Source organism: Salvelinus alpinus, chromosome 8, assembly GCF_045679555.1.
Source record: "Salvelinus alpinus chromosome 8, SLU_Salpinus.1, whole genome shotgun sequence".
Taxonomy (NCBI): Eukaryota; Metazoa; Chordata; class Actinopteri; order Salmoniformes; family Salmonidae; genus Salvelinus; species Salvelinus alpinus.
The window spans coordinates 64,900,175-64,920,574 of record NC_092093.1 but is presented as its reverse complement, the minus strand read 5'-3'; the positions used below and the strand labels follow the sequence as shown (position 1 = coordinate 64,920,574).

At 43.1% G+C, this 20,400-nt stretch overlaps 1 protein-coding gene across 4 annotated transcripts in view; it reads right to left on the bottom strand.

Annotated features, from left to right (window-relative positions):
- LOC139583507 (vasoactive intestinal polypeptide receptor 2-like) overlaps positions 1-19,905 on the bottom strand; it is a 24,166-nt gene extending 4,261 nt beyond the window's left edge. Inside the window, exons 1-6 of one of the 4 annotated variants that reach the window (XM_071414668.1) lie at positions 19,193-19,905; positions 10,813-10,911; positions 10,296-10,403; positions 9,670-9,764; positions 1,844-1,941; positions 1,406-1,544 (exon numbers count right to left, since the gene is read on the bottom strand). In XM_071414668.1, coding sequence (XP_071270769.1) covers positions 1,406-1,544; positions 1,844-1,941; positions 9,670-9,764; positions 10,296-10,403; positions 10,813-10,911; positions 19,193-19,328 — 675 coding nt within the window. In that variant the 5' untranslated portion in view covers positions 19,329-19,905. Of the gene's footprint in view, positions 1-1,405; positions 1,545-1,843; positions 1,942-9,669; positions 9,765-10,295; positions 10,404-10,812; positions 10,916-19,192 lie in introns of all 4 variants that reach the window. The other 3 variants (XM_071414670.1, XM_071414669.1, XM_071414671.1) reach the window with 3 other exon arrangements.
- Positions 19,906-20,400: the final 495 nt, after the last annotated feature.

Below are 20,400 nucleotides of genomic sequence, written 5' to 3'. Positions count from 1 at the left end.
TCTTTGGAGACAGACATTGGAGACAGTCATTGGAGACAGACATTGGAGACAGTCATTGGAGACAGACATTGGAGACAGACATTGGAGACAGTCATTGGAGACAGACATTGGAGACAGTCTTTGGAGACAGACATTGGAGACAGTCATTGGAGACAGACATTGGAGACAGACATTGGAGACAGACATTGGAGAGAGACATGGGAGACGGTCCTTGGAGACAGACATTGGAGATAGTCATTGGAGACAGTCATTGGAAACAGTCATTGGAGACAGACATTGGAGACAGTCATTGGAGACAGACATTGGAAACAGTTATTGGAGACAGACATTGGAGACAGACATTGGAGACAGTCTTTGGAGACAGACATTGGAGACAGTCATTGGAGACAGACATTGGAAACAGTCATTGGAGACAGACATTGGAGACAGACATTGGAGACAGTCATTGGAGACAGACATTGGAGACAGTCTTTGGAGACAGACATTGGAGACAGTCATTGGAGACAGACATTGGAGACAGACATTGGAGACAGACATTGGAGACAGACATTGGAGAGAGACATGGGAGACGGTCCTTGGAGACAGACATTGGAGACAGACATTGGAGACAGACATTGGAGACAGACATTGGAGACAGACATTGGAGACAGACATTGGAGACAGTCATTGGAGACAGACATTGGAGACAGACATTGGAGACAGACATTAGAGACAGTCATTGGAGACAGTCATTGGAGACAGACATTGGAGACAGACATTGGAGACAGATATTGGAGACAGATATTGGAGACAGTCATTGGAGACAGACATTGGAGACAAACATTGGAGACAGTCATTGGAGAGAGTCATTGGAGACAGACATTGGAGACAGACATTGGAGACAGTCCTTGGAGACAGACATTGGAGATAGTCATTGGAGACAGACATTGGCGACAGCCCTTGGAGACAGACATTGGAGACAAACATTGGAGACAGTCATTGGAGAGAGTCATTGGAGACAGACATTGGAGACAGACATTGGAGACAGTCCTTGGAGACAGACATTGGAGATAGTCATTAGAGACAGACATTGGCGACAGCCCTTGGAGACAGACATTTGAGACAGTCCTTGGAGACAGACATTGGAGACAGTACTTGGAGACAGACATTGGAGATAGTCATTGGAGACAGACATTGGCGACAGTCCTTGGAGACAGACATTGGAGACAGACATTGGAGACAGTCCTTGGAGACAGACATTGAAGACAGACATTGGAGACAGATATTGGAGACAGTACTTGGAGACAGACATTGGAGACAGATATTGGAGACAGTCCTTGGAGACAGACATTGGAGACAGATATTGGAGACAGTACTTGGAGACAGACATTGGCATACATTTTGCAATATACAGTGGGAATCTCACCAGTGAGGGCTGCGTGCTACAGTCAGTGTTTTCATTATGGGAGAAGATAACAGAGTCTTTAACCAGCACGGCCACAGCTCGCAAGATGAACGACACAAACAGGTTCACATGGATGTAGTTCCTAGTACAGTGGAGCCTCCTACATACAAACACACACACACACACACTCACACACACACGCACGCATACACGCACGCACAACACACGCACGCACGCACACACAACACACACACACACACAAACTCACACATAAGACATGGGGTCATGATAAGAATGTTTATTAACGGTGTCTATAAGTGAATTATGGGAAATATAAACATCCAGAAGGATCCTTGATAACCCCCGTATTAAAAACAGAAAAGCACACAACTTGCCAAAACACTACTCCTTTCACAAAGCATGTGTGTGTGTGTCTCTATGTGTGTGTGTGTTGGTTACCTGAACAGACAGAGAATGAGTGTAGAGGTGATGAGAGCGATGAGGGAGAGACTGTGGCCCAGAGTGTACAGAGTCTTCACCACCGAGTAGAACAGCAGCTGGAGGAGACACACATACAGTCATATACACACACATATCGCAACACACCAGCTACATCAAGGACACACAGACACAAACACTGTCACACATAGGCATACATTCTGCCTGCATTATAAAAAGCCTTGCTGATGTCAAAACAGTCTGTCTCTACAAGTGCTTCTTTCACAACCAGTTTGGTATGCAAAAGATAATGTCCATGGTTGCACCAGCGCTGTTTAGCTTCAAACCTGCATCAATTACCCCTTTCCTCTCATAGATGTCATACCACGAGAGGTTGGGAAATACCTGCAACTAGTGTGTGTGTGTGTATATCTTAGTCTGTCTGCTCTTCACCATTCTCCTCCCCATCATCCTCTCATCCTGATAAACAACCATTCTCCTCCCCATCATCCTCTCATCCTGATAAACAACATTCTCCTCCCCATCATCCTCTCATCCTGATAAACAACCATTCTCCTCCCCATCATCCTCTCATCCTGATAAACAACCATTCTCCTCCCCATCATCCTCTCATCCTGATAAACAACCATTCTCCTCCCCATCATCCTCTCATCCTGATAAACAACCATTCTCCTCCCCATCATCCTCCCATCCTGATAAACAACCATTCTCCTCCCCATCATCCTCTCATCCTGATAAACAACATTCTCCTCCCCATCACCCTCTCATCCTGATAAACAACCATTCTCCTCCCCATCATCCTCTCATCCTGATAAACAACCATTCTCCTCCCCATCATCCTCTCATCCTGATAAACAACCATTCTCCTCCCCATCATCCTCTCATCCTGATAAACAACCATTCTCCTCCCCATCATCCTCTCATCCTGATAAACAACCATTCTCCTCCCCATCATCCTCTCATCCTGATAAACAACATTCTCCTCCCCATCACCCTCTCATCCTGATAAACAACCATTCTCCTCCCCATCATCCTCTCATCCTGATAAACAACCATTCTCCTCCCCATCATCCTCTCATCCTGATAAACAACATTCTCCTCCCCATCATCCTCTCATCCTGATAAACAACATTCTCCCCCCCATCATCCTCTCATCCTGATAAACAACCATTCTCCTCCCCATCAACCTCTCATCCTGATAAACAACATTCCCCTAGCCAGGTTGCAAAAATTTGCAGTCCGTCCAGGTAAGCAGGACGTCGAGATATTACTTCAAAACCAACCACTATGGGCAACGGTGAGCGCTATTACCATCAAGGGGTGGCAGGTAGCCTAATGGTTAGAGCGTTGAACTAGTAACCGAAAGGTTGCTAGATCGAATCCCAGAGCTGACAAGGTAAAAAATATGTCATTCCGCCCCTGAACAAGGCAGTTAAGCCACTGTTCCTAGGCCGTCATTGTAAATAATAATTTGTTCTTAATTAACTGACTTGCCTAGATAAATAAATGTAGGCTTGGGGTTTGCTCTATTCCACATCAGGTAACTGATGCATGCAGTAGAATCAGTAGAAATACACCTTATGGAACAGCAGGGACTGTGAAGAGACACACACAGGCACAGACATACTTCCAAATGATAAGACGTGCACTCTACAAACATGTTCAAATCAAACTTTATTTGTCACATGCGCCGAATACAACAAGTGTAGACTTTACAGTGAAATGCTTACTTACAAGCCCTTAACCAATAGTGCAGTTACGGAAGAGTTAAGAAAATATTTACCATGTAGACTAAAGTAAAAAGTAATACAATAAGAATAACGAGGCTATATACAGGGGGCACCGGTAACGAGTCAGTGTGCAGGGGTACAGGTTAGTTGATGTTGTATTGTAAATATGTGATAGTGGAGTAGTGCCCCGAGGCAACTCAGTAAAAGTATTGGGTAAAGTGTTATGAAATGTAATGTCATGTAATATTTTAAACGGTATGTAACTGCCTTAATGTTGCTGGACCCCAGGAAGAGTAGCTGCTGCCTTGGCAGGAACTAATGGGGATCCTTAACAAATGCAATCACAAATAAAAATCTTAATTAGCATTGGAGAAAGTGGTGGCGATGGATGTCATATAGAATGTGGGGTTAGTTGTCACTATCAAACACATTATTACTATATTGTTCGTGGACATTGCCACTGCCAGTATGCAGTATAATAAATCCCAAGCTATTTTATGCTGTTGCTATAGAGACCTCCATTACAAGTAAACACAAACAGCTTTGGCTGACATATCAAAATGTGTTGGGAATATGTAGTGTGGAGAACGTTTGCATATTGGTTAAACATTGCAGACATCAGAATAGAATGTTGACGCCTGGCCGACGTCTAAACGATGTAGAACTGTAGAATTTAGAATGTAGGCATTCTACACACATCTTTGAGACATCTTGCCATGAGCAAACCATGTCTAAACTGCTCAATGCATCATATGTACATCCGTTGTGCAGAGGTATCTGTGCTATCTGGGTTTGTTGCCTCTCTCTCACACACATATTTTTGTCTGTCACACACCCACACATGACACATGCAAATTTACTCAAAATGTCAAAGGTTTTTCTCAAGGCATAAAATTATGCATTTTCAACCCCATCTTTCACAGACTGGAACATGTTCCGGGATTCTTCCGATGACAATGAGGAGTACACCACATCAGTCACTGGCTTTATCAATAAGTGCATCGAGGACGTCGTCCCCACAGTGACTGTACGTACATACCCCAACCATAAGCCATGGATTACAGGCAACATTCGCACTGAGCTAACAGGTAGAGCTGCCGCTTTCAAGGTGTGGGACTCTAACCCGGAAGCTTACAAGAAATCCTGCTATGCCCTGCGACAAACCATCAAACAGGCAAAGCGTCAATACAGGGCTAAGATTGAATCATACTACACCGGCTCCGACGCTTGGCTTATGTGGCAGGGCTTGCAAACTATTACAGACTACAAAGGGAAGCACAGCCGCGAGCTGCCCAGTGACACAAGCCTACCAGACGAGCTAAATCACTTCTATGCTCGCTTCGAGGCAAGCAAAACTGAGGCATGCATGAGAGCATCAGTTGTTCGGGACGACTGTGTGATCACGCTCTCCGTAGCCGATGTGAGTAAGACCTTTAAACAGGTCAACATACACAAGGCTGCGGGGCCAGATGGATTACCAGGACGTGTGCTCCGGGCATGTGCTGACCAACTGGCAGGTGTCTTCACTGACATTTTCAACATGTCCCTGATTGAGTCTGTAATACCAACATGTTTCAAGCAGACCACCATAGTCCCTGTGCCCAAGAACACTAAGGTAGCCTGCCTAAATGACTACAGACCCGTAGCACTCACGTCAGTAGCCATGAAGTGCTTTGAAAGGCTGGTCATGGCTCACATCAACACCGTTATCCCAGAAACCCTAGACCCACTCCAATTTGCATACCGCCCAAACAGATCCACAGATGATGCAATCTCTAATGCACTACACACTGCCCTTTCCCACCTGGACAAAAGGAACACCTATGTGAGAATGCTATTCATTGACTACTAGCTCAGCATTCAACAGCATAGTGCCCTCAAAGCTCATCACTAAGCTAAGGATCCTGGGACTTAAACCCTCCCTCTGCAAATGGATCCCGGAGTTCCTGACGGGCCGCCCCCAGGTGGTGAGGGTAGGTAGCAACACATCTTTCACGCTGATCCTCAACACTGGAGCTCCCCAGGGATGCGTGCTCAGTCCCCTCCTGTACTCCCTGTTCACCCACGACTGCACGGCCAGGCACGACTCCAACACCATCATTAAGTTTGCCAATGACACAACAGTGGTAGGCCTGATCACCGACAACGACGAGACAGGAGATCAGAGACCTGGCCTGGTGGTGCCAGAATAACAACCTATCCCTCAACGTAACCAAGACTAAGGAGATGATTGTGGACTACAGGAAAAGGAGGACCGAGCATGCCCTCATTCTCATCGACGGGGCTGTAGTGGAGCAGGTTGAGAGCTTCAAGTACCTTGGTGTCCACATCACCAACAAACTAGAATGGTCCAAACACACCAAGACAGTCGTGAAGAGGGCACGACAAAGCCTAACGAAAAAGATTTGGCATGGGTCCTGAGATCCTCAAAAGGTTCTACAGCTGCAACATCGAGAGCATCCTGACTGGTTGCATCACTGCCTGGTACGGCAATTGCTCGGCCTCTGACCGCAAGGCACTACAGAGAGTAGTGCGTACGGCACAGTACATCACTTGGGTCAAGCTGCCTGTCATCCAGGACAGGCGGTGTCAGAGGAAGGCCCTAAAAATTGTCAAAGACCCCAGCCACCCCAGTTATAGACTGTTCTCTCTACTACCACATGGCAAGCGGTACCGGAGTGCCAAGTCTAGGACAAAAAGGCTTCTCAACAGTTTTCACCCCCAAGCGATAAGACTTCTGAACAAGTAATCAAATGGCTACCCGGACTATTTGCATTGTGTGCCCCCCCCCAACCTCTCTTTTACGCTGCTGCTACTCTTTGTTTATCATATATGCGTAGTCACTTTAACTATACATTCATGTACATACTACCTCAATTGGCACGACCAACCAGTGCTCCCGCACATTGGCTGACCGTACTCTCTGCATGCATTTTGTCCCGCCAACCCCTCTTTTACGCTACTGCTACTCTCTGTTCATCATATTTGCATAGTCACTTTAACTATATCTACATGTACAGGCGTGGCCAAAAGTTTGGAGAATGACACAAATTTTAATTTCCACAAAATTTGGTGCTTCAGTGTCTTTAGATATTTTTGTCAGATGTTACTATGGAATACTGAAGTATAATTACAAGCATTTCATAAGTGTCAAAGGCTTTTATTGACAATTACATGAATTTGATGCAAAGAGTCAATATTTGCAGAGTTGACCCTTCTTTTTCAAGACCTCTGCAATCCGCCCTGGCATGCTGTCAATTAACTTCTGGGCCACATCCTGACTGATGGCAGCCCATTCTTGCATAATCAATGTTTGTCAGAATTTGTGGGTTTTTGTTTGTCCACCCGCCTCTTGAGGATTTACCACAAGTTCTCAATGGGATTAAGGTCTGGGGAGTTTCCTGGCCATGGACCAAATATCAATGTTTTGTTCCCCGAGCCACTTAGTTATCACTTTTGCCTTATGTCAAGGTGCTCCATCATGCTGGAAAAGGCATTGTTCTTCACCAAACTGTTCCTGGATGGTTGGGAGAAGTTGCTCCCAGAGGATGTGTTGGTACCATTCTTTATTCATGGCTGTGTTCTTAGGCAAAATTGTGAGTGAGCCCACTCCCTTGGCTGAGAAGCAACCCCACACATGAATGGTCTCAGGATGCTTTACTGTAGGCATGACACAGGACTGATGGTAGCACTCACCTTGTCTTCTCCGGACAAGCTTTTTTCCGGATGCTCCAAACAATCGGAAAGGGGATTCATCAGAGAAAATAACTTTACCCCAGTCCTCAGCAGTCCAATCCCTGTACCTTTTGCAGAATATCAGTCTGTCCCTGATGTTTTTCCTGGAGAGAAGTGGCTTCTTTGCTGCCCTTCTTGACACCAGGCCATCCTCCAAAAGTCTTCTCCTCACTGTGCGTGCAGATGCACTCACACCTGCCTGCTGCCATTCCTGAGCAAGCTCTGTACTGGTGGTGCAGCTGAATCAACTTTAGGAGACGGTCCTGGTGCTTGCTGGACTTTCTTGGGCGCCCTGAAGCCTTCTTCACAACAATTGAACCGCTCTCCTTGATGTTCTTGATGATCCGATAAATAGTTGATTTAGGTGCAATCTTACTGGCAGCAATTTCCTTGCCTGTGAAGCCCTTTTTGTGTAAAGCAATGATGACGGCACGTGTTTCCTTCCAGGTAACCATAGTTGACAGAGGAAGAACAATGATTCCAAGCACCACCCTCCTTTTGAAGCTTCCAGTCTGTTATTTGAACTCAATCAGCATGACAGAGTGATCTCCAGCCTTGTCCTCGTCAACACTCACACCTGGGTTAACGAGAGAATCACTGACATGATGTCAGCTGGACCTTTTGTGGCAGGGCTGAAATGTAGTGGAAATGTTTTTTGGGGATTCAGTTCATTTGCATGGCAAAGAGGGACTTTGCAATTAATTGCAATTCATCTGATCACTCTTCATAACATTCTGGAGTATATTCAAATTGCCATCATACAAACTGAGGCAGCAGACTGTGAAAATTTATATTTGTGTCATTCTCAAAACTTTTGGCCACGACTGTACATACTACCTCAATCAGCCTGACTAACCGGTGTCTGTATATAGCCTCTCTACTGCTGTTTTCAACTGTCTTTTTAATGTTGTTTTATTTCTTTACTTACCTATTGTTCACTTAATTCCTTTTTTGCACTATTGGTTAGAGCCTGTAAGTAAGCATTTCACTGTTGTACTCGGCGCACGTGACAAATAAACTTTGATTTGATTTGAAGATGTGAGTATACAAATGAGCCCTATTTCAACCCAGAACCTTGGTCTTTCCCATTAATGTTGAAAAGAGTCTTGTAAGATATCCTGGTGCTGAGAAATACACACAAGAGTAAACGTGTGACAACCAACCCTGGTCTCCCCTAACCTCCAAAATTTACATTTATGGACAAAACATTGGATTCTGCAGTGAAACTGTGAGAGCTTGTTGCTTGAGACACCATCTGCGACACACACATGCATTCACACACTTACAAACACACACGCACACACTCAAACATATACCACACACACAATTGTGTATATCAACATTCAAACATAAAACTGTTCAAACCTTAATATTGTGCTTAACCTTTCACCTCTGACCCCTGACCTTGACCCTATTTGGGGAGAAAGTCCAGACTCCTCTCGACAGTTGTAAGGCATGGAACCCTTTCATCCCTTTCTCTTCCAGACAGAAACCTCTCCTCTGACTGTGTAATCTCAATGGAACACCTGGGGGGTCTGGACTAACTCAACCACAGATGCTGTCATACCACCAAAGATCAACCATATGGAATCACCGAGGAGGAGGACGGAGAGAGAGAGAGTGAAAGAGAGAGAGAGAGAGAGAGAGAGAGAGAGAGAGAGAGAGAGAGAGAGAGAGAGAGAGAGAGAGAGAGAGAGAGAGAGAGAGAGAGAGAGAGAGAGAGAGAGAGAGAGAGAGAGAGAGAGAGAGAGAGACATAAAAAGAGACATAAAAAGACATCACTGAAATGAGTTTTTTATCATGCCATGTGAGAGAGAGATACCAGATACCAGATACCAGTTCCAGATATTCTCTATAACCTGGTAGTTACATTGCAGTTAGCCTGTTTGTTAACCAGGCTAAGAACATGCCATTAAAGAAACAAGGCTGGGAACAACTACTGATTAAGGCTCAATATGACCTTTGAGCACTGGAATGCAGTCTCCTATATCCCTGCAATAACCTAGCCAGGCCACGTAAGCCCTATGACTCTCTACTCTCGTCATACAGGACGCCTCAGGCCCACAGGGAGTACACACACACTCAGAGGTAGGGTATGACAAACATTGTGAAATGTTTGGAGGGATCAAAATGTAATTTCCCTGGGCTCCCTGACCTTATAACCCACTATCATCAAGCAGACAAAAGAGAAGTTTCCATTTGAGTCACAACTGCTTGAACAACCTGTTCCAGCTCAGTGCAATGTCTGACTGTATAGTGATTTAGTAGTGAATGGAGTCTGTTTCTTCATTCTGGTTCAGTAGTTAAGGTTTCTCTGCCATGTTGGTTCACTAACTGTGGAGTTGCCGTGGTTAATCCTACCATGTTGGGTTTGTTGTCACTGGACCAGCAGACAGTGCTGAGGCTGGGGTAGACGTCAGACCAGCCAGCCTCGGTACAGTTCCTACTGATGTTGCCTAAAAGAGAGAACATACAGGAATAGAAGGAGGGATTGTCAGGAATCGAGAATTTGCCCAAGGTGTGAAAATGCAAAGATAAGGCCAACACATACTATATTTTAAAATGTTTAATAGACAGATAGACATACAGACGGGTGCAACGGGAGACAGACACGGTCCTCTGGATAGTCTCGCAGCAATCTACTGCCGAGTGAAGAACAAACCACTCGTAATATGCTCATTCCTTATCTGTTGGTTCCCTCAGTGCCAGGCCCAGACCATGACAACAGTGGGTCAGAGTGAACTGTAGATGATTCTATCTTCTGGACAGACCTTTAGCTGGGTTACAGCCACCGGCCTAAGCCTCAGGAGAAGGTCTCTCAGGGTGCTAAATCCTGCTTTATGGTGACCCCTAACCTCAGAGTGGGGTCATCGAGAGGCCACTAATACATTTAATTTGCAACTATAATTTTTATCCTGACAGGTTGTACAGTATGGCTTATGGAATGATTGAGGTACAGCGGGATGGAGGAATAGATTTGTGTTTACCTTGTCGTCCGAAGAGGTGTGTGAGAGCAGGGGGGCAGGAGAGAGTCACCACCTCCCCTACTGCTGCTGGGGCCCAACACGAAATGTTGTCCCATAGGCCACCACAGCCTACACACACACACACACACACACACACACACACACACACACACACACACACACACACACACACACACACACACACACACACACACACACACACACACACACACACACACACACACACACACACACACACACACACACACGCCAAACAAACACACACACCCCGTGGGAAAGCAGACACAGGTCACAGGCGTTAGGGAACCCTGTGTACCAACAGATATGATTCTGTCCACTTTCACTACAGCTACGCTTGGTGTAAACACGTACAAACAGTTAATAAGTGTGTGTGTGTGTGTGTGTGTGTGTGTGTGTGTGTGTGTGTGTGTGTGTGTGTGTGTGTGTGTGTGTGTGTGTGTGTGTGTGTGTGTGTGTGAGAGAGAGAGAGAGCAAGAGAGAGAGAGAATGTGTCTACCTGCAGGCTCCATGGATTGTTTCTTCAGCTCATAGTGACATACTAGCTCTGCCCTCTGCAGCTCCCAGAGGAAGTGACACGTGGGATTTCTCCCGCTGACTTTCTAGACAGAGAGGGAGTAGAAAGACAGTCAATGGATGTGTCTCAACGGTCTTAACTGCCTCCACTCCCTGTCTTCTCTCCTCGTTTTCTCTTTTCTTCTCCTCATCTCCTTCACTCATCTATTTAGGCAGACATATTGGCTGTACCATTTGGAATATTGAACTACATGAGAAACACTGTGGGAGAGGGAGAAAGACAAGGGTGGAAAGAGAGAGGGGGAGTGTAAAGAGAGATGGAAAAGAGATGGAGCGAGAGAGAGATTCTTGCATTCCTTTGGACAGAGCTCACTGTGTGGAGAGGGTTAAAGGCATTGGGTACTTATCGTGACCACAGGCAACAGGAACATCCAAACAAACAAACCAAGAACAACCCCCTCCACTTAACACAAACACACAGACAGACACACACACAGCCATCCCTGTGCTAGGTATGTCTTCTGACTTGCAGGCTTTAGGATATTCACTTACAGACAAACATAAACTGTGTGTGGGGTTCATATGCTTGTATTGTGTGTGCATGTGTGCATGTGTGTATGTGTGCATCCGTGCGTGTGAGTAGTTAAGCCGGGTGATCTATGAAGTTTATATTGTGAATTAACGCTTCGCTCTGCCACAGTTCAGGACAATCATTGTAATTACACCTTTCACTCCTTGCCACTCCTTCACCTGCATCGGCCGCATCCTCTTGGCATCTATGTTCCTTTTGGAGCTGATTTATCAACTCTACTGTCACCAGAACACAAACAACCAATAACCCACAACCTCATTACTGTCTCAACCAATCACACAGTTCCTCGTTACTGTCTCAACCAATCACACGTTATCTCACCACTACCAATGGAAACGTGTAACATCCTATAATATGTAATTTATTTATTGCACACAAAATTCAAATTCTCAATATCCTGACACTGTGCGGGTTTCCGAGAGAGAGAGAGGAATGGAGAGAAACAAAGAGAGAGAGAGAGAGAGAGAGAGAAAACAGACAGACAGACAGACAGACAGACAGACAGACAGACAGACAGACAGACAGACAGACAGACAGACAGACAGACAGACAGACAGACAGACAGACAGACAGACAGAGAGACAGATGGAGAGTAGTCTCTCTAGACATCCAGGTTGCCTCCCACAATTTTCAAATATTCCGGTTTAACACGTCTGTATGTAATAGAACGTCAGTTTGGTATAGAGGAACTAAGTCATTACCTTATTCGCTTGAACAAAATACTAAATAGTAGCTAGCAAGATTGAGATCACAGAGATTACTTTTAATGAGTGCATTTCGCTAGTGGCTAGTTTGCTTCAACTACTTTCACAAGAACCACTGCAAAGGTTTTGCCTGCAAACTTAGTTTTTTAATCGCGATGTTCTGGCATGTCTGCCTCGTGATTTGTTGGGAGAGTTATCTGTCTGAAGAGAACCCACCCTGGATCAAATTAAGTAACAATAGGATTAACCAACACATTTTTAGCTTAAAAGTGTCAATTGGGGTCATTTTTTACACCAAATTGATAATGATTGCAAAGACACCCTCTGTCAAGCAGTAACAGTTTAAATTTTAATATCCTTTTGTAACACAGGTAAATGGTTTAAATTCCCCAAAATAAGCATATATTTTAACATTTTCACACATTTATAGTCAATATTTTGTATTTTTTTCATGTTTTTAATAGATATTTTGATCAATTTCATCCTTAGCCACTTGTTATGAACATGTGTCTGTTATTCATTCAAAGTGCTGTGTTTCTGTGGTGCTCCGAGACTGATAAATTGCCGATTAAGCTAATCTGACATACCGGTACGACCTAAAATGGCCACCGATATGGGCGATACTGTAACGGCTGTCATCCTCTTCTTCCTCTGAAGAGGTGTAGCAAGGATCGGACCAATACGCAGCGTGGTAGGTGTCCATGTTTTAATATGGAAAACTGAACATGAACACAAATACAAAAACGTGAACAAACCGAAACAGTCCCGTGTGGCACAAACACTGACACAGGAAACAATCACCCACAAAATACCCAAAGAACATGGCTGCCTAAATATGGTTCCCAATCAGAGACAACGATAAACACCTGCCTCTAATTGAGAACCAATCTAGGCAACCATAGACTTACATAAACACCTAGAATGAACCCAACCCCATTTACATTTACATTTAAGTCATTTAGCAGACGCTCTTATCCAGAGCGACTTACAAATTGGATAAATCTACAAAAAAAACCTAGACAATACAAACACCCTAGACGAGACAAAAACACACAAACCACCCTCGTCACACCCTGACCTAACCAAAATAATAAAGAGAACAAAGATAACTAAGGCCAGGGCGTGACAGATACGTGCGCCGGTGCCATCAGACTTTTACTGTGCCTTCAGATAATATTCACACCCCTTGACTTTTCCATATTTTGTTGTATTGACTTTAAAATAGATTCAATTGAGTTTATCCCATAACGTCAAAGTGGAATGATGTTTTTCTACATTTTTATAAATTAATAAAAATTAAAAACTGAATTGTCTTTAGTCAATAAGTATTCAACTCCTTTGTTATGGCAAGCCTAAATAAGTACAGAAGTAAAAATGTGCTTAACAAGTCACATAATAAGTTGAATGGACACACTGTGTGCAATAATAGTGTTTAACATGATTTTTTAATGACTACTTCATCTCTGTACCCCACACATACAATTATCTGTAAGGTCCCTCAGTTGAGCAGTGAAACACAGATTCAACCACAAAGACCAGGGAGGGTTTCCAATTTGCACCTATTGGGAGATGGGTTAAAAAAAGCATACATTGAATATCCCTTTGAGCATGGTGAAGGTATTAATTACGCTTAGGATGGTGTATCAAAACACCCAGTCACTACAACGATACAGGTGTCCTTCCTAACTCAGTTGCCGGAGAGGAAGGAAACCGCTTAGGGATTTCACCATGAGGCCAATGGTGACTTTAAAACAGTTACAGAGTTTGTCTTTGATAGGAGAAAACTGAGGATAGATCAACTACATTGTATTTACTCCACAATACCAAACTAATTAACAAAGTGAAAAGGAAGCTTGTACAGAATAAAAATAAACATGTATCCTGTTTTTAACAAGGCACTAAAAGAAAAACTGCAAAAAATGTGGCAAGCAATTAACTTTTTGTCCTGAATACAAAGTTTTATGTTTGAGACATATCCAATACAACACATTACTGAGTACCACTCTCCATAGTGGTAGGTGCATCATGTTATGGGTATGCTTGTAATCGTTAAGGATGGGGAGTTATTCAGGATAAAAAATAGAATGGAGCTAAGCACAGGCAAAATCCTAGAGGAAAACCTGGTTCAGTCTGCTTTCCACCAGACACTGGGAGATTAGTTCACCTTTCAGCAGGACCATAACCTCAAACACAAGACCAAATATACACTTGAGTTGCTTACCAAGATGACAGTGAATGTTCCTCAGTGGCCGAGTTACAGTTTTGACTTAAATCTGGCAAGACCTGAAAATGGTTGTCTAGCAATGATCAACAACCAATTTGACAGAACTTCAAGAATTTTGAAAAGATTCATGGGCAAATGTTGCACAATCCAGGTGTGGGTCTTAGACACTTACCCAGAAAGACTTACAGCCGTAATCGCTGCCAAAGATCCTTCTACAAAGTATCGACTCAGGGGTGTGAATACTTACGTAAATTAGATATATGTATTTCATGTTCAATAAATTTGCAATGATTTCTAAAAACATGTTTTCACTTTGTCATTATGGGGTATTGTGTGTACAGTTGAAGTCGGAAGTTTACATACACCTTAGCCAAATACATTTAAACTAAATTTTTCACAATTCCTGACATTTAATCCTAGTAACAATTCCATGTCTTAGGTCAGTTAGGATCACCACTTCATTTTAAGGATGTGAAATGTCAGAATAATAGTAGAGAGAATGATTTATTTCAGCTTTTATTTCTTTCATCAAATTCCCAGTGGGTCAGAAGTTTACATACATTCAATTAGTATCTAGTAGCATTGCCTTTAAATTGTTTAACTTGGGTCAAACGTTTCAGGTAGCCTTCCACAAGCTTCCCACAATAAGTTGGGTGAATTTTGGCACATTCCTCCTGACAGAGCTGGTGTAACTGAGTCAGGTTTGTAGGCCTCCTTCCTCGCACACACTTTTTCAGTTCTGCCCACAACTTTTCTATAGGATGGAGGTCAGGGCTTTGTGATGGCCACTCCAATACCTTGACTTTGTTGTCTTTAAGCCATTTTACCACAACTTTGGAAGCATGCTTGGGGTCATTGTCCATTTTGAAGACACATTTACGACCAAGCATTAACTTCCCGACTGATGTCTTGAGATGTTGCTTCAATATATCCACATAATTTTCCTCCCTCATGAGGCCATCTATTTTGTGAAGTGCACCAGACCCTCCTGCAGCAAAGCACCCCCACAACATGATGCTGCCACCCCCGTGCTTCACGGTTGGGATGGTGTTCTTTGGCTTGCAAGCCTCCCCCTTCTTCATCCAAACATAACGATGTTCATTATGGCCAAACAGTTATATTTTTGTTTCATCAGACCAGAGGAGATTTCTCCAAAAAGTACGATCTTTGTCCCCATGTGCAGTTGCAAACCGTAGTCTGGCTTTTTTATGGCGGTTTTGGAGCAGTGGCTTTTTCCTTGCTGAGCGCCCTTTCTGGTTATGTCAATATAGGACTCGTTTTACTGTGGATATAGATACTTTTGTACCTGTTTCCTCCAGTATCTTCACAAGGTTCTTTGCTGTTGTTCTGGGATTGATTTGCACTTTTCGCACCAAAGTATGTTCATCTCTAGGAGACAGAACGCGTCTCCTTCCTGAGCGGTATGACGGCTGCGTGGTCCCATGGTGTTTATACTTGCGTACTATTATTTGTACAGATGAACGTGGTACCTTCAGGCGTTTGGAAATTGCTCCCAAGGATGAACTAGACTTGTGGAGGTCTACAATTATTTTTCTGAGGTCTCAGTTGATTTCTTTTGATTTTCCCATGATGTCAAGCAAAGAGGCACTGAGTTTGAAGGTTGGTCTTGAAATACATCCACAGGTATACCTCCAATTGACTCATATGATGTCAATTAGCCTATCAGAAGGTTCTAAAGCCATGACATCATTTTCTGGAATTTTCCAAGCTGTTAAAAGGCACAGTCAACTTAGTGTATGTAAACTTCTGACCCACTGGAATTGTGATACAGTGAATTATAAGTCAAATAATCTGTCTGTAAACAATTGTTGGAAAAATTACTTGTGTCATGCACAAAGTAGATGTCGTAACCGACTTGCCAAAACTATAGTTTATTAACAAGAAATTTGTGGAGTGGTTGAAAAACAAGTTTTAATGACTCCGACATAAGTGTATGTAAACTTCCGACTTCAACTGTAAATGGGTGATTATTATAATAATTGTTTTATCAATTTTGAATTCAGGCTGTAAGACAACACAATGTGGAATATGTCCTGGGGTATGAATACTTTCTGAAGGCCCTCTAGCATACCATGAAAGAACGCTATGGGCTAACAACTCACTTCCAATTGCATCTGACTGATGAGAATCTCAACTTGGTATAAAGACATATAAATACTGGAAACTAAATATACATTTACATTCTTTTGTTTCTTTTCAGGTATAGTGGCTCTATATTTTTCAGAGTACATAAATCTACCTGTATGTCAGATGTCACAACGTTTACCATTGCGTCCACATTGTCAGCTTAGCTGTCCACCACTGATAGGCTTTTACAAAGGAGAGATAATTTTTCATTCCTCCATATTATCACAGAAATCACGGTAGGCCTAAATAGTTTTTGTTGTTGTCAGTTACTAGTTGCTTGACAAAGTCTTAAAATTTCTGAGGGATAAAAGAAAACTTGGAAATGACTGAATAAGCACAACATAGATCAATCAATTGATATTTCACACAAATATCAATGTGTCTGACTACTACTTTATTATTTTAAATAAAGATGTATAACATAATAGACTCAAGTAAGAACAACTTATTTAATAAGTGTTAGATTGACTTGAAATAATCATAAATTGTAAAAACTCAATAACGTTAGATTAGCAGAGCAGATAAATAAAGTTATATTTACTCAATAACCTAATATTTGTTAACAATACTCAAAAACATTAAGTTATAAGAACATCCGCTTTACATCAGACTGAGTACCACATATATGATTTGAGTTCTACAGGCAGTTGGAGATGTTTGAGTAACACTTATTCAATTGGTTTAATGAGTTGGGCAATTACTTTCTACAGTGCACCTAGCCAGTGGCGACCCGCCATTGTTTACAAACTTGTTTTGAGGCCCATCTGTTCTGCACGTTATTTTGGCATTAATACGTGTCACATATCAGTTTACAAACATGTAAAAAAATATATATAATTAAGTTAATAAAGCCGCATACAAACATGGTCTCTTTTTTGTTTTCTTGAGTAAGGCAGCTCCACAATGCAAGTGTTTCAGCCTAGCTCAGTGCTTTCTGTGGTGGTGGGCCAGCCAGCGGAAAATACGGATCATAGGAGTTGGTAATGTTCTCTAGTTGCGCAGTGATTGGCTCAGTGTTCTGTCACTCATGAGGACACTACATCACCGCTCGAAAATTCAAGCCCCTTGGGTGCTGCCATCGACTTACATTAGAAGTGCCCATCCAAAAGGCTCAAGGTCATTGGCCACAGATAAAATATCTACCTTGGACTGATCATGTCAACATCATACTTTCAAAATATTAGCTAGCAAGCTAAACAAGCAGTCATCATCATGAATCATGTCCACAATCTACTGGTAAATCCTTTTCAATCCTTGTCATATGAAGAAAATTATAGATAAAACTTATCGGAGCTCATCGGCCATTGGACATAAACATTACACAAGTTGGAAATCGCTAATTCTACATTGAGTGGTTTGGAAGGAATCAGTGGCTAACTGTAAGCGTTGCAAAGCAATCATTAGCCTGCTATTCAGTGGAGTGGCTGTGTGGTCCAAGTCTGGTTTTAATGGTCTCTTTCCAGGCTTAAAAGGATAAACATTCACATGACATTCATATGACTTCTGCCGCATTCAAAACATCTGGAAACTTGGAACTGGGAAATGTAAGAGTTCAAGACAACTGGCAACTCTGACAAAAACGAGCCCCGACTGGGAAAATACATTTTGAACAGTCATCCAACTCGGAATTCCAGATAAGGAACTCAGGCTTCTTCCTAGAGCTCCGACCTGAAGATCACTGACATCATGATTCAACCTTGTTTTTTCCCCCGGGGTTGTTTTGAAAGCACCATAAATCCAGAGAATGCCAGACTTTGATGCCAAAATTTGCCCACAAGGACCGCCGCGCCACCTTCCTGTTCAAGTGAGCACAGCACAACAAGGCGAGTCCAAAAATGTACTGTATGCTGCTGTGTAAATTATGTAATATGCCAGGGAGATATGTATACTGTAGCTAAGAAAGTAATACATTTTACTTTTTTTTTTTAGTAATACTAAGTGTTTGTTGTGTAGTAAGCTGTTAGTAGCCCATGTGCCTCACCCTAATAATTTGGTCCCTTTTCCCATCATGACTTAGCCTACTGTTCTGACTTGGTGGTGCACATGTAGCCATTAGCCTGTTTTAGAGAAATGTAATCATTGAACATTGTAATTGTAAGAGCTTTGATTGTCTGCTTATATGCCCCCTTTATTTATCCTACGGTTCGGACTTGTTGTACAGGTAGAACACTGTAAGAACGGCCCATGTTCTGAATTCTGTCACTGTACATTTCAAAAGTGCTAAACAAATAGTTCAATTGGCTACGTCCATCCTAGCTCACTCATTAATATTTTAACCGAAATTATGGATTGGCTTTTATAAGCTGTGATCCCCTAATGCCAAAGTTTGTACATCTAAATTGTCAGTAGAAACCACATTTCTTAAAGCAAGTCAGCCATATCAGCTATGTTTTTTAAAAGACAGTAAACAAGGCTGAATTAACTGTTTCACTGCCAGACAAGGCTCTGCTGATAGCCAGGTGTAGTGGGATAAGGATTCACTCCATGGTGCTGAAAAGAAAGCTCTGCGGTTGGGACAGCTTTATGTAGGCCCCAACAGTTTGTGGACACCGTTTGTCACCGTTATAGTGCAATAAATGTATTGTTTAGTATTGTGTAGTGGCTTTGCTGTTATGCAAGTATTTTTATTTTTGTCCCACCAAGATTTACATGCTAAAATCGCCACAGAACCTACCTATAGTTGACATCTACTCACCACACGTAAAAGGCAGAGCGCGAGGAACAGCAGACCGACCCGTGACCGCTCCATGGTTGCAGGGCGCGCACGAGCAAGTAGTACTCCGAAATGTCCAAGCGCACCGTGGGGTCTTGTCACACTTAGCGGAACTCATGGGATCCCTCTCAGGGCGCAGCTCGAGGGTAGAGCCCGCATAATATTTAACCCCGAAAAATCAATAAGTCATCAGACACCGAAAAAAGTACACATTAAAATGTCATCAGTCAATTGGTGTTGGTGAAGAAAATAATCACAGCTTGTAAACGCAACAAAAAAAACGTTCCACGAGGTGTCCGTTAAAATCGTCCAGAAAGCTGTTTGTACTGGTATGGAGAGAAAGAAGGAGAGAGAGAAAAACAGGGAGACTATGAAAAAGAAAGAGAATGCTGGAAAGGTGGGGAGTCAGTCGGAGCCACAGAAAGCTCTGAGGGCAGCTATCAGAAGTGAGGCGGAGGTCGGTTTGACAGCAGAGATCTCTTTCCCGTTAACTTATGGCACTGCGCGTTCCCGTCAACTCCGTCCAGCCTCTGCCCGCGCTACCGAGGCAGTCAGTGGGCTCAATAACAACAGCACTCACTCTCACACACAGAGAAAAAGAGAACGATAAATAGAGAGAGAGAGAGACATTGTATAAGGCTGGGGTTGGGGTCAAGGGCAATTATTCAGTCTTAGACAAGGTAACTCATCACATGACCACTTATGTCACATTAAGTCCCTGGATGGTTCGTTTATTTTCTTCAAAAAGAGAAGATGTGTTGTAGTTTCTGTTCAGTGTACTAAAACTGTGGTTCTGGTTAAGGACAGAGATTAGGCCTAGTAGCCTACTCCCTAGACTCCTAGTCTCCAATCATTTCTGTCTGGACGGCAAAGATAATCAGTTGTCTAAAGGGTATTTAGCTTGTTTGGAGTAGGACTATGAGGTATGAGTTGAGGGTCAGAGTGAAGGACATGTAGCTTAGGTTTACCTGCCTGGTGTGCCCTCTCCCCCGCCTTCAGTTTACAGCACCACCACAGGGACCTCTAGCGGCCTTCACCTGAACTACACTCTACATGCTCGTAGTCTTAGAAACCTGATAGCTGATAGTGCTCTGTAATGCCAGACTGACTGTCAGATAATTATAATGAAAGATAGATGTCCCATCAGAGGTACTCTGGTGTATTCCTGTGAGGAGAAAAGAGAAGAAGAG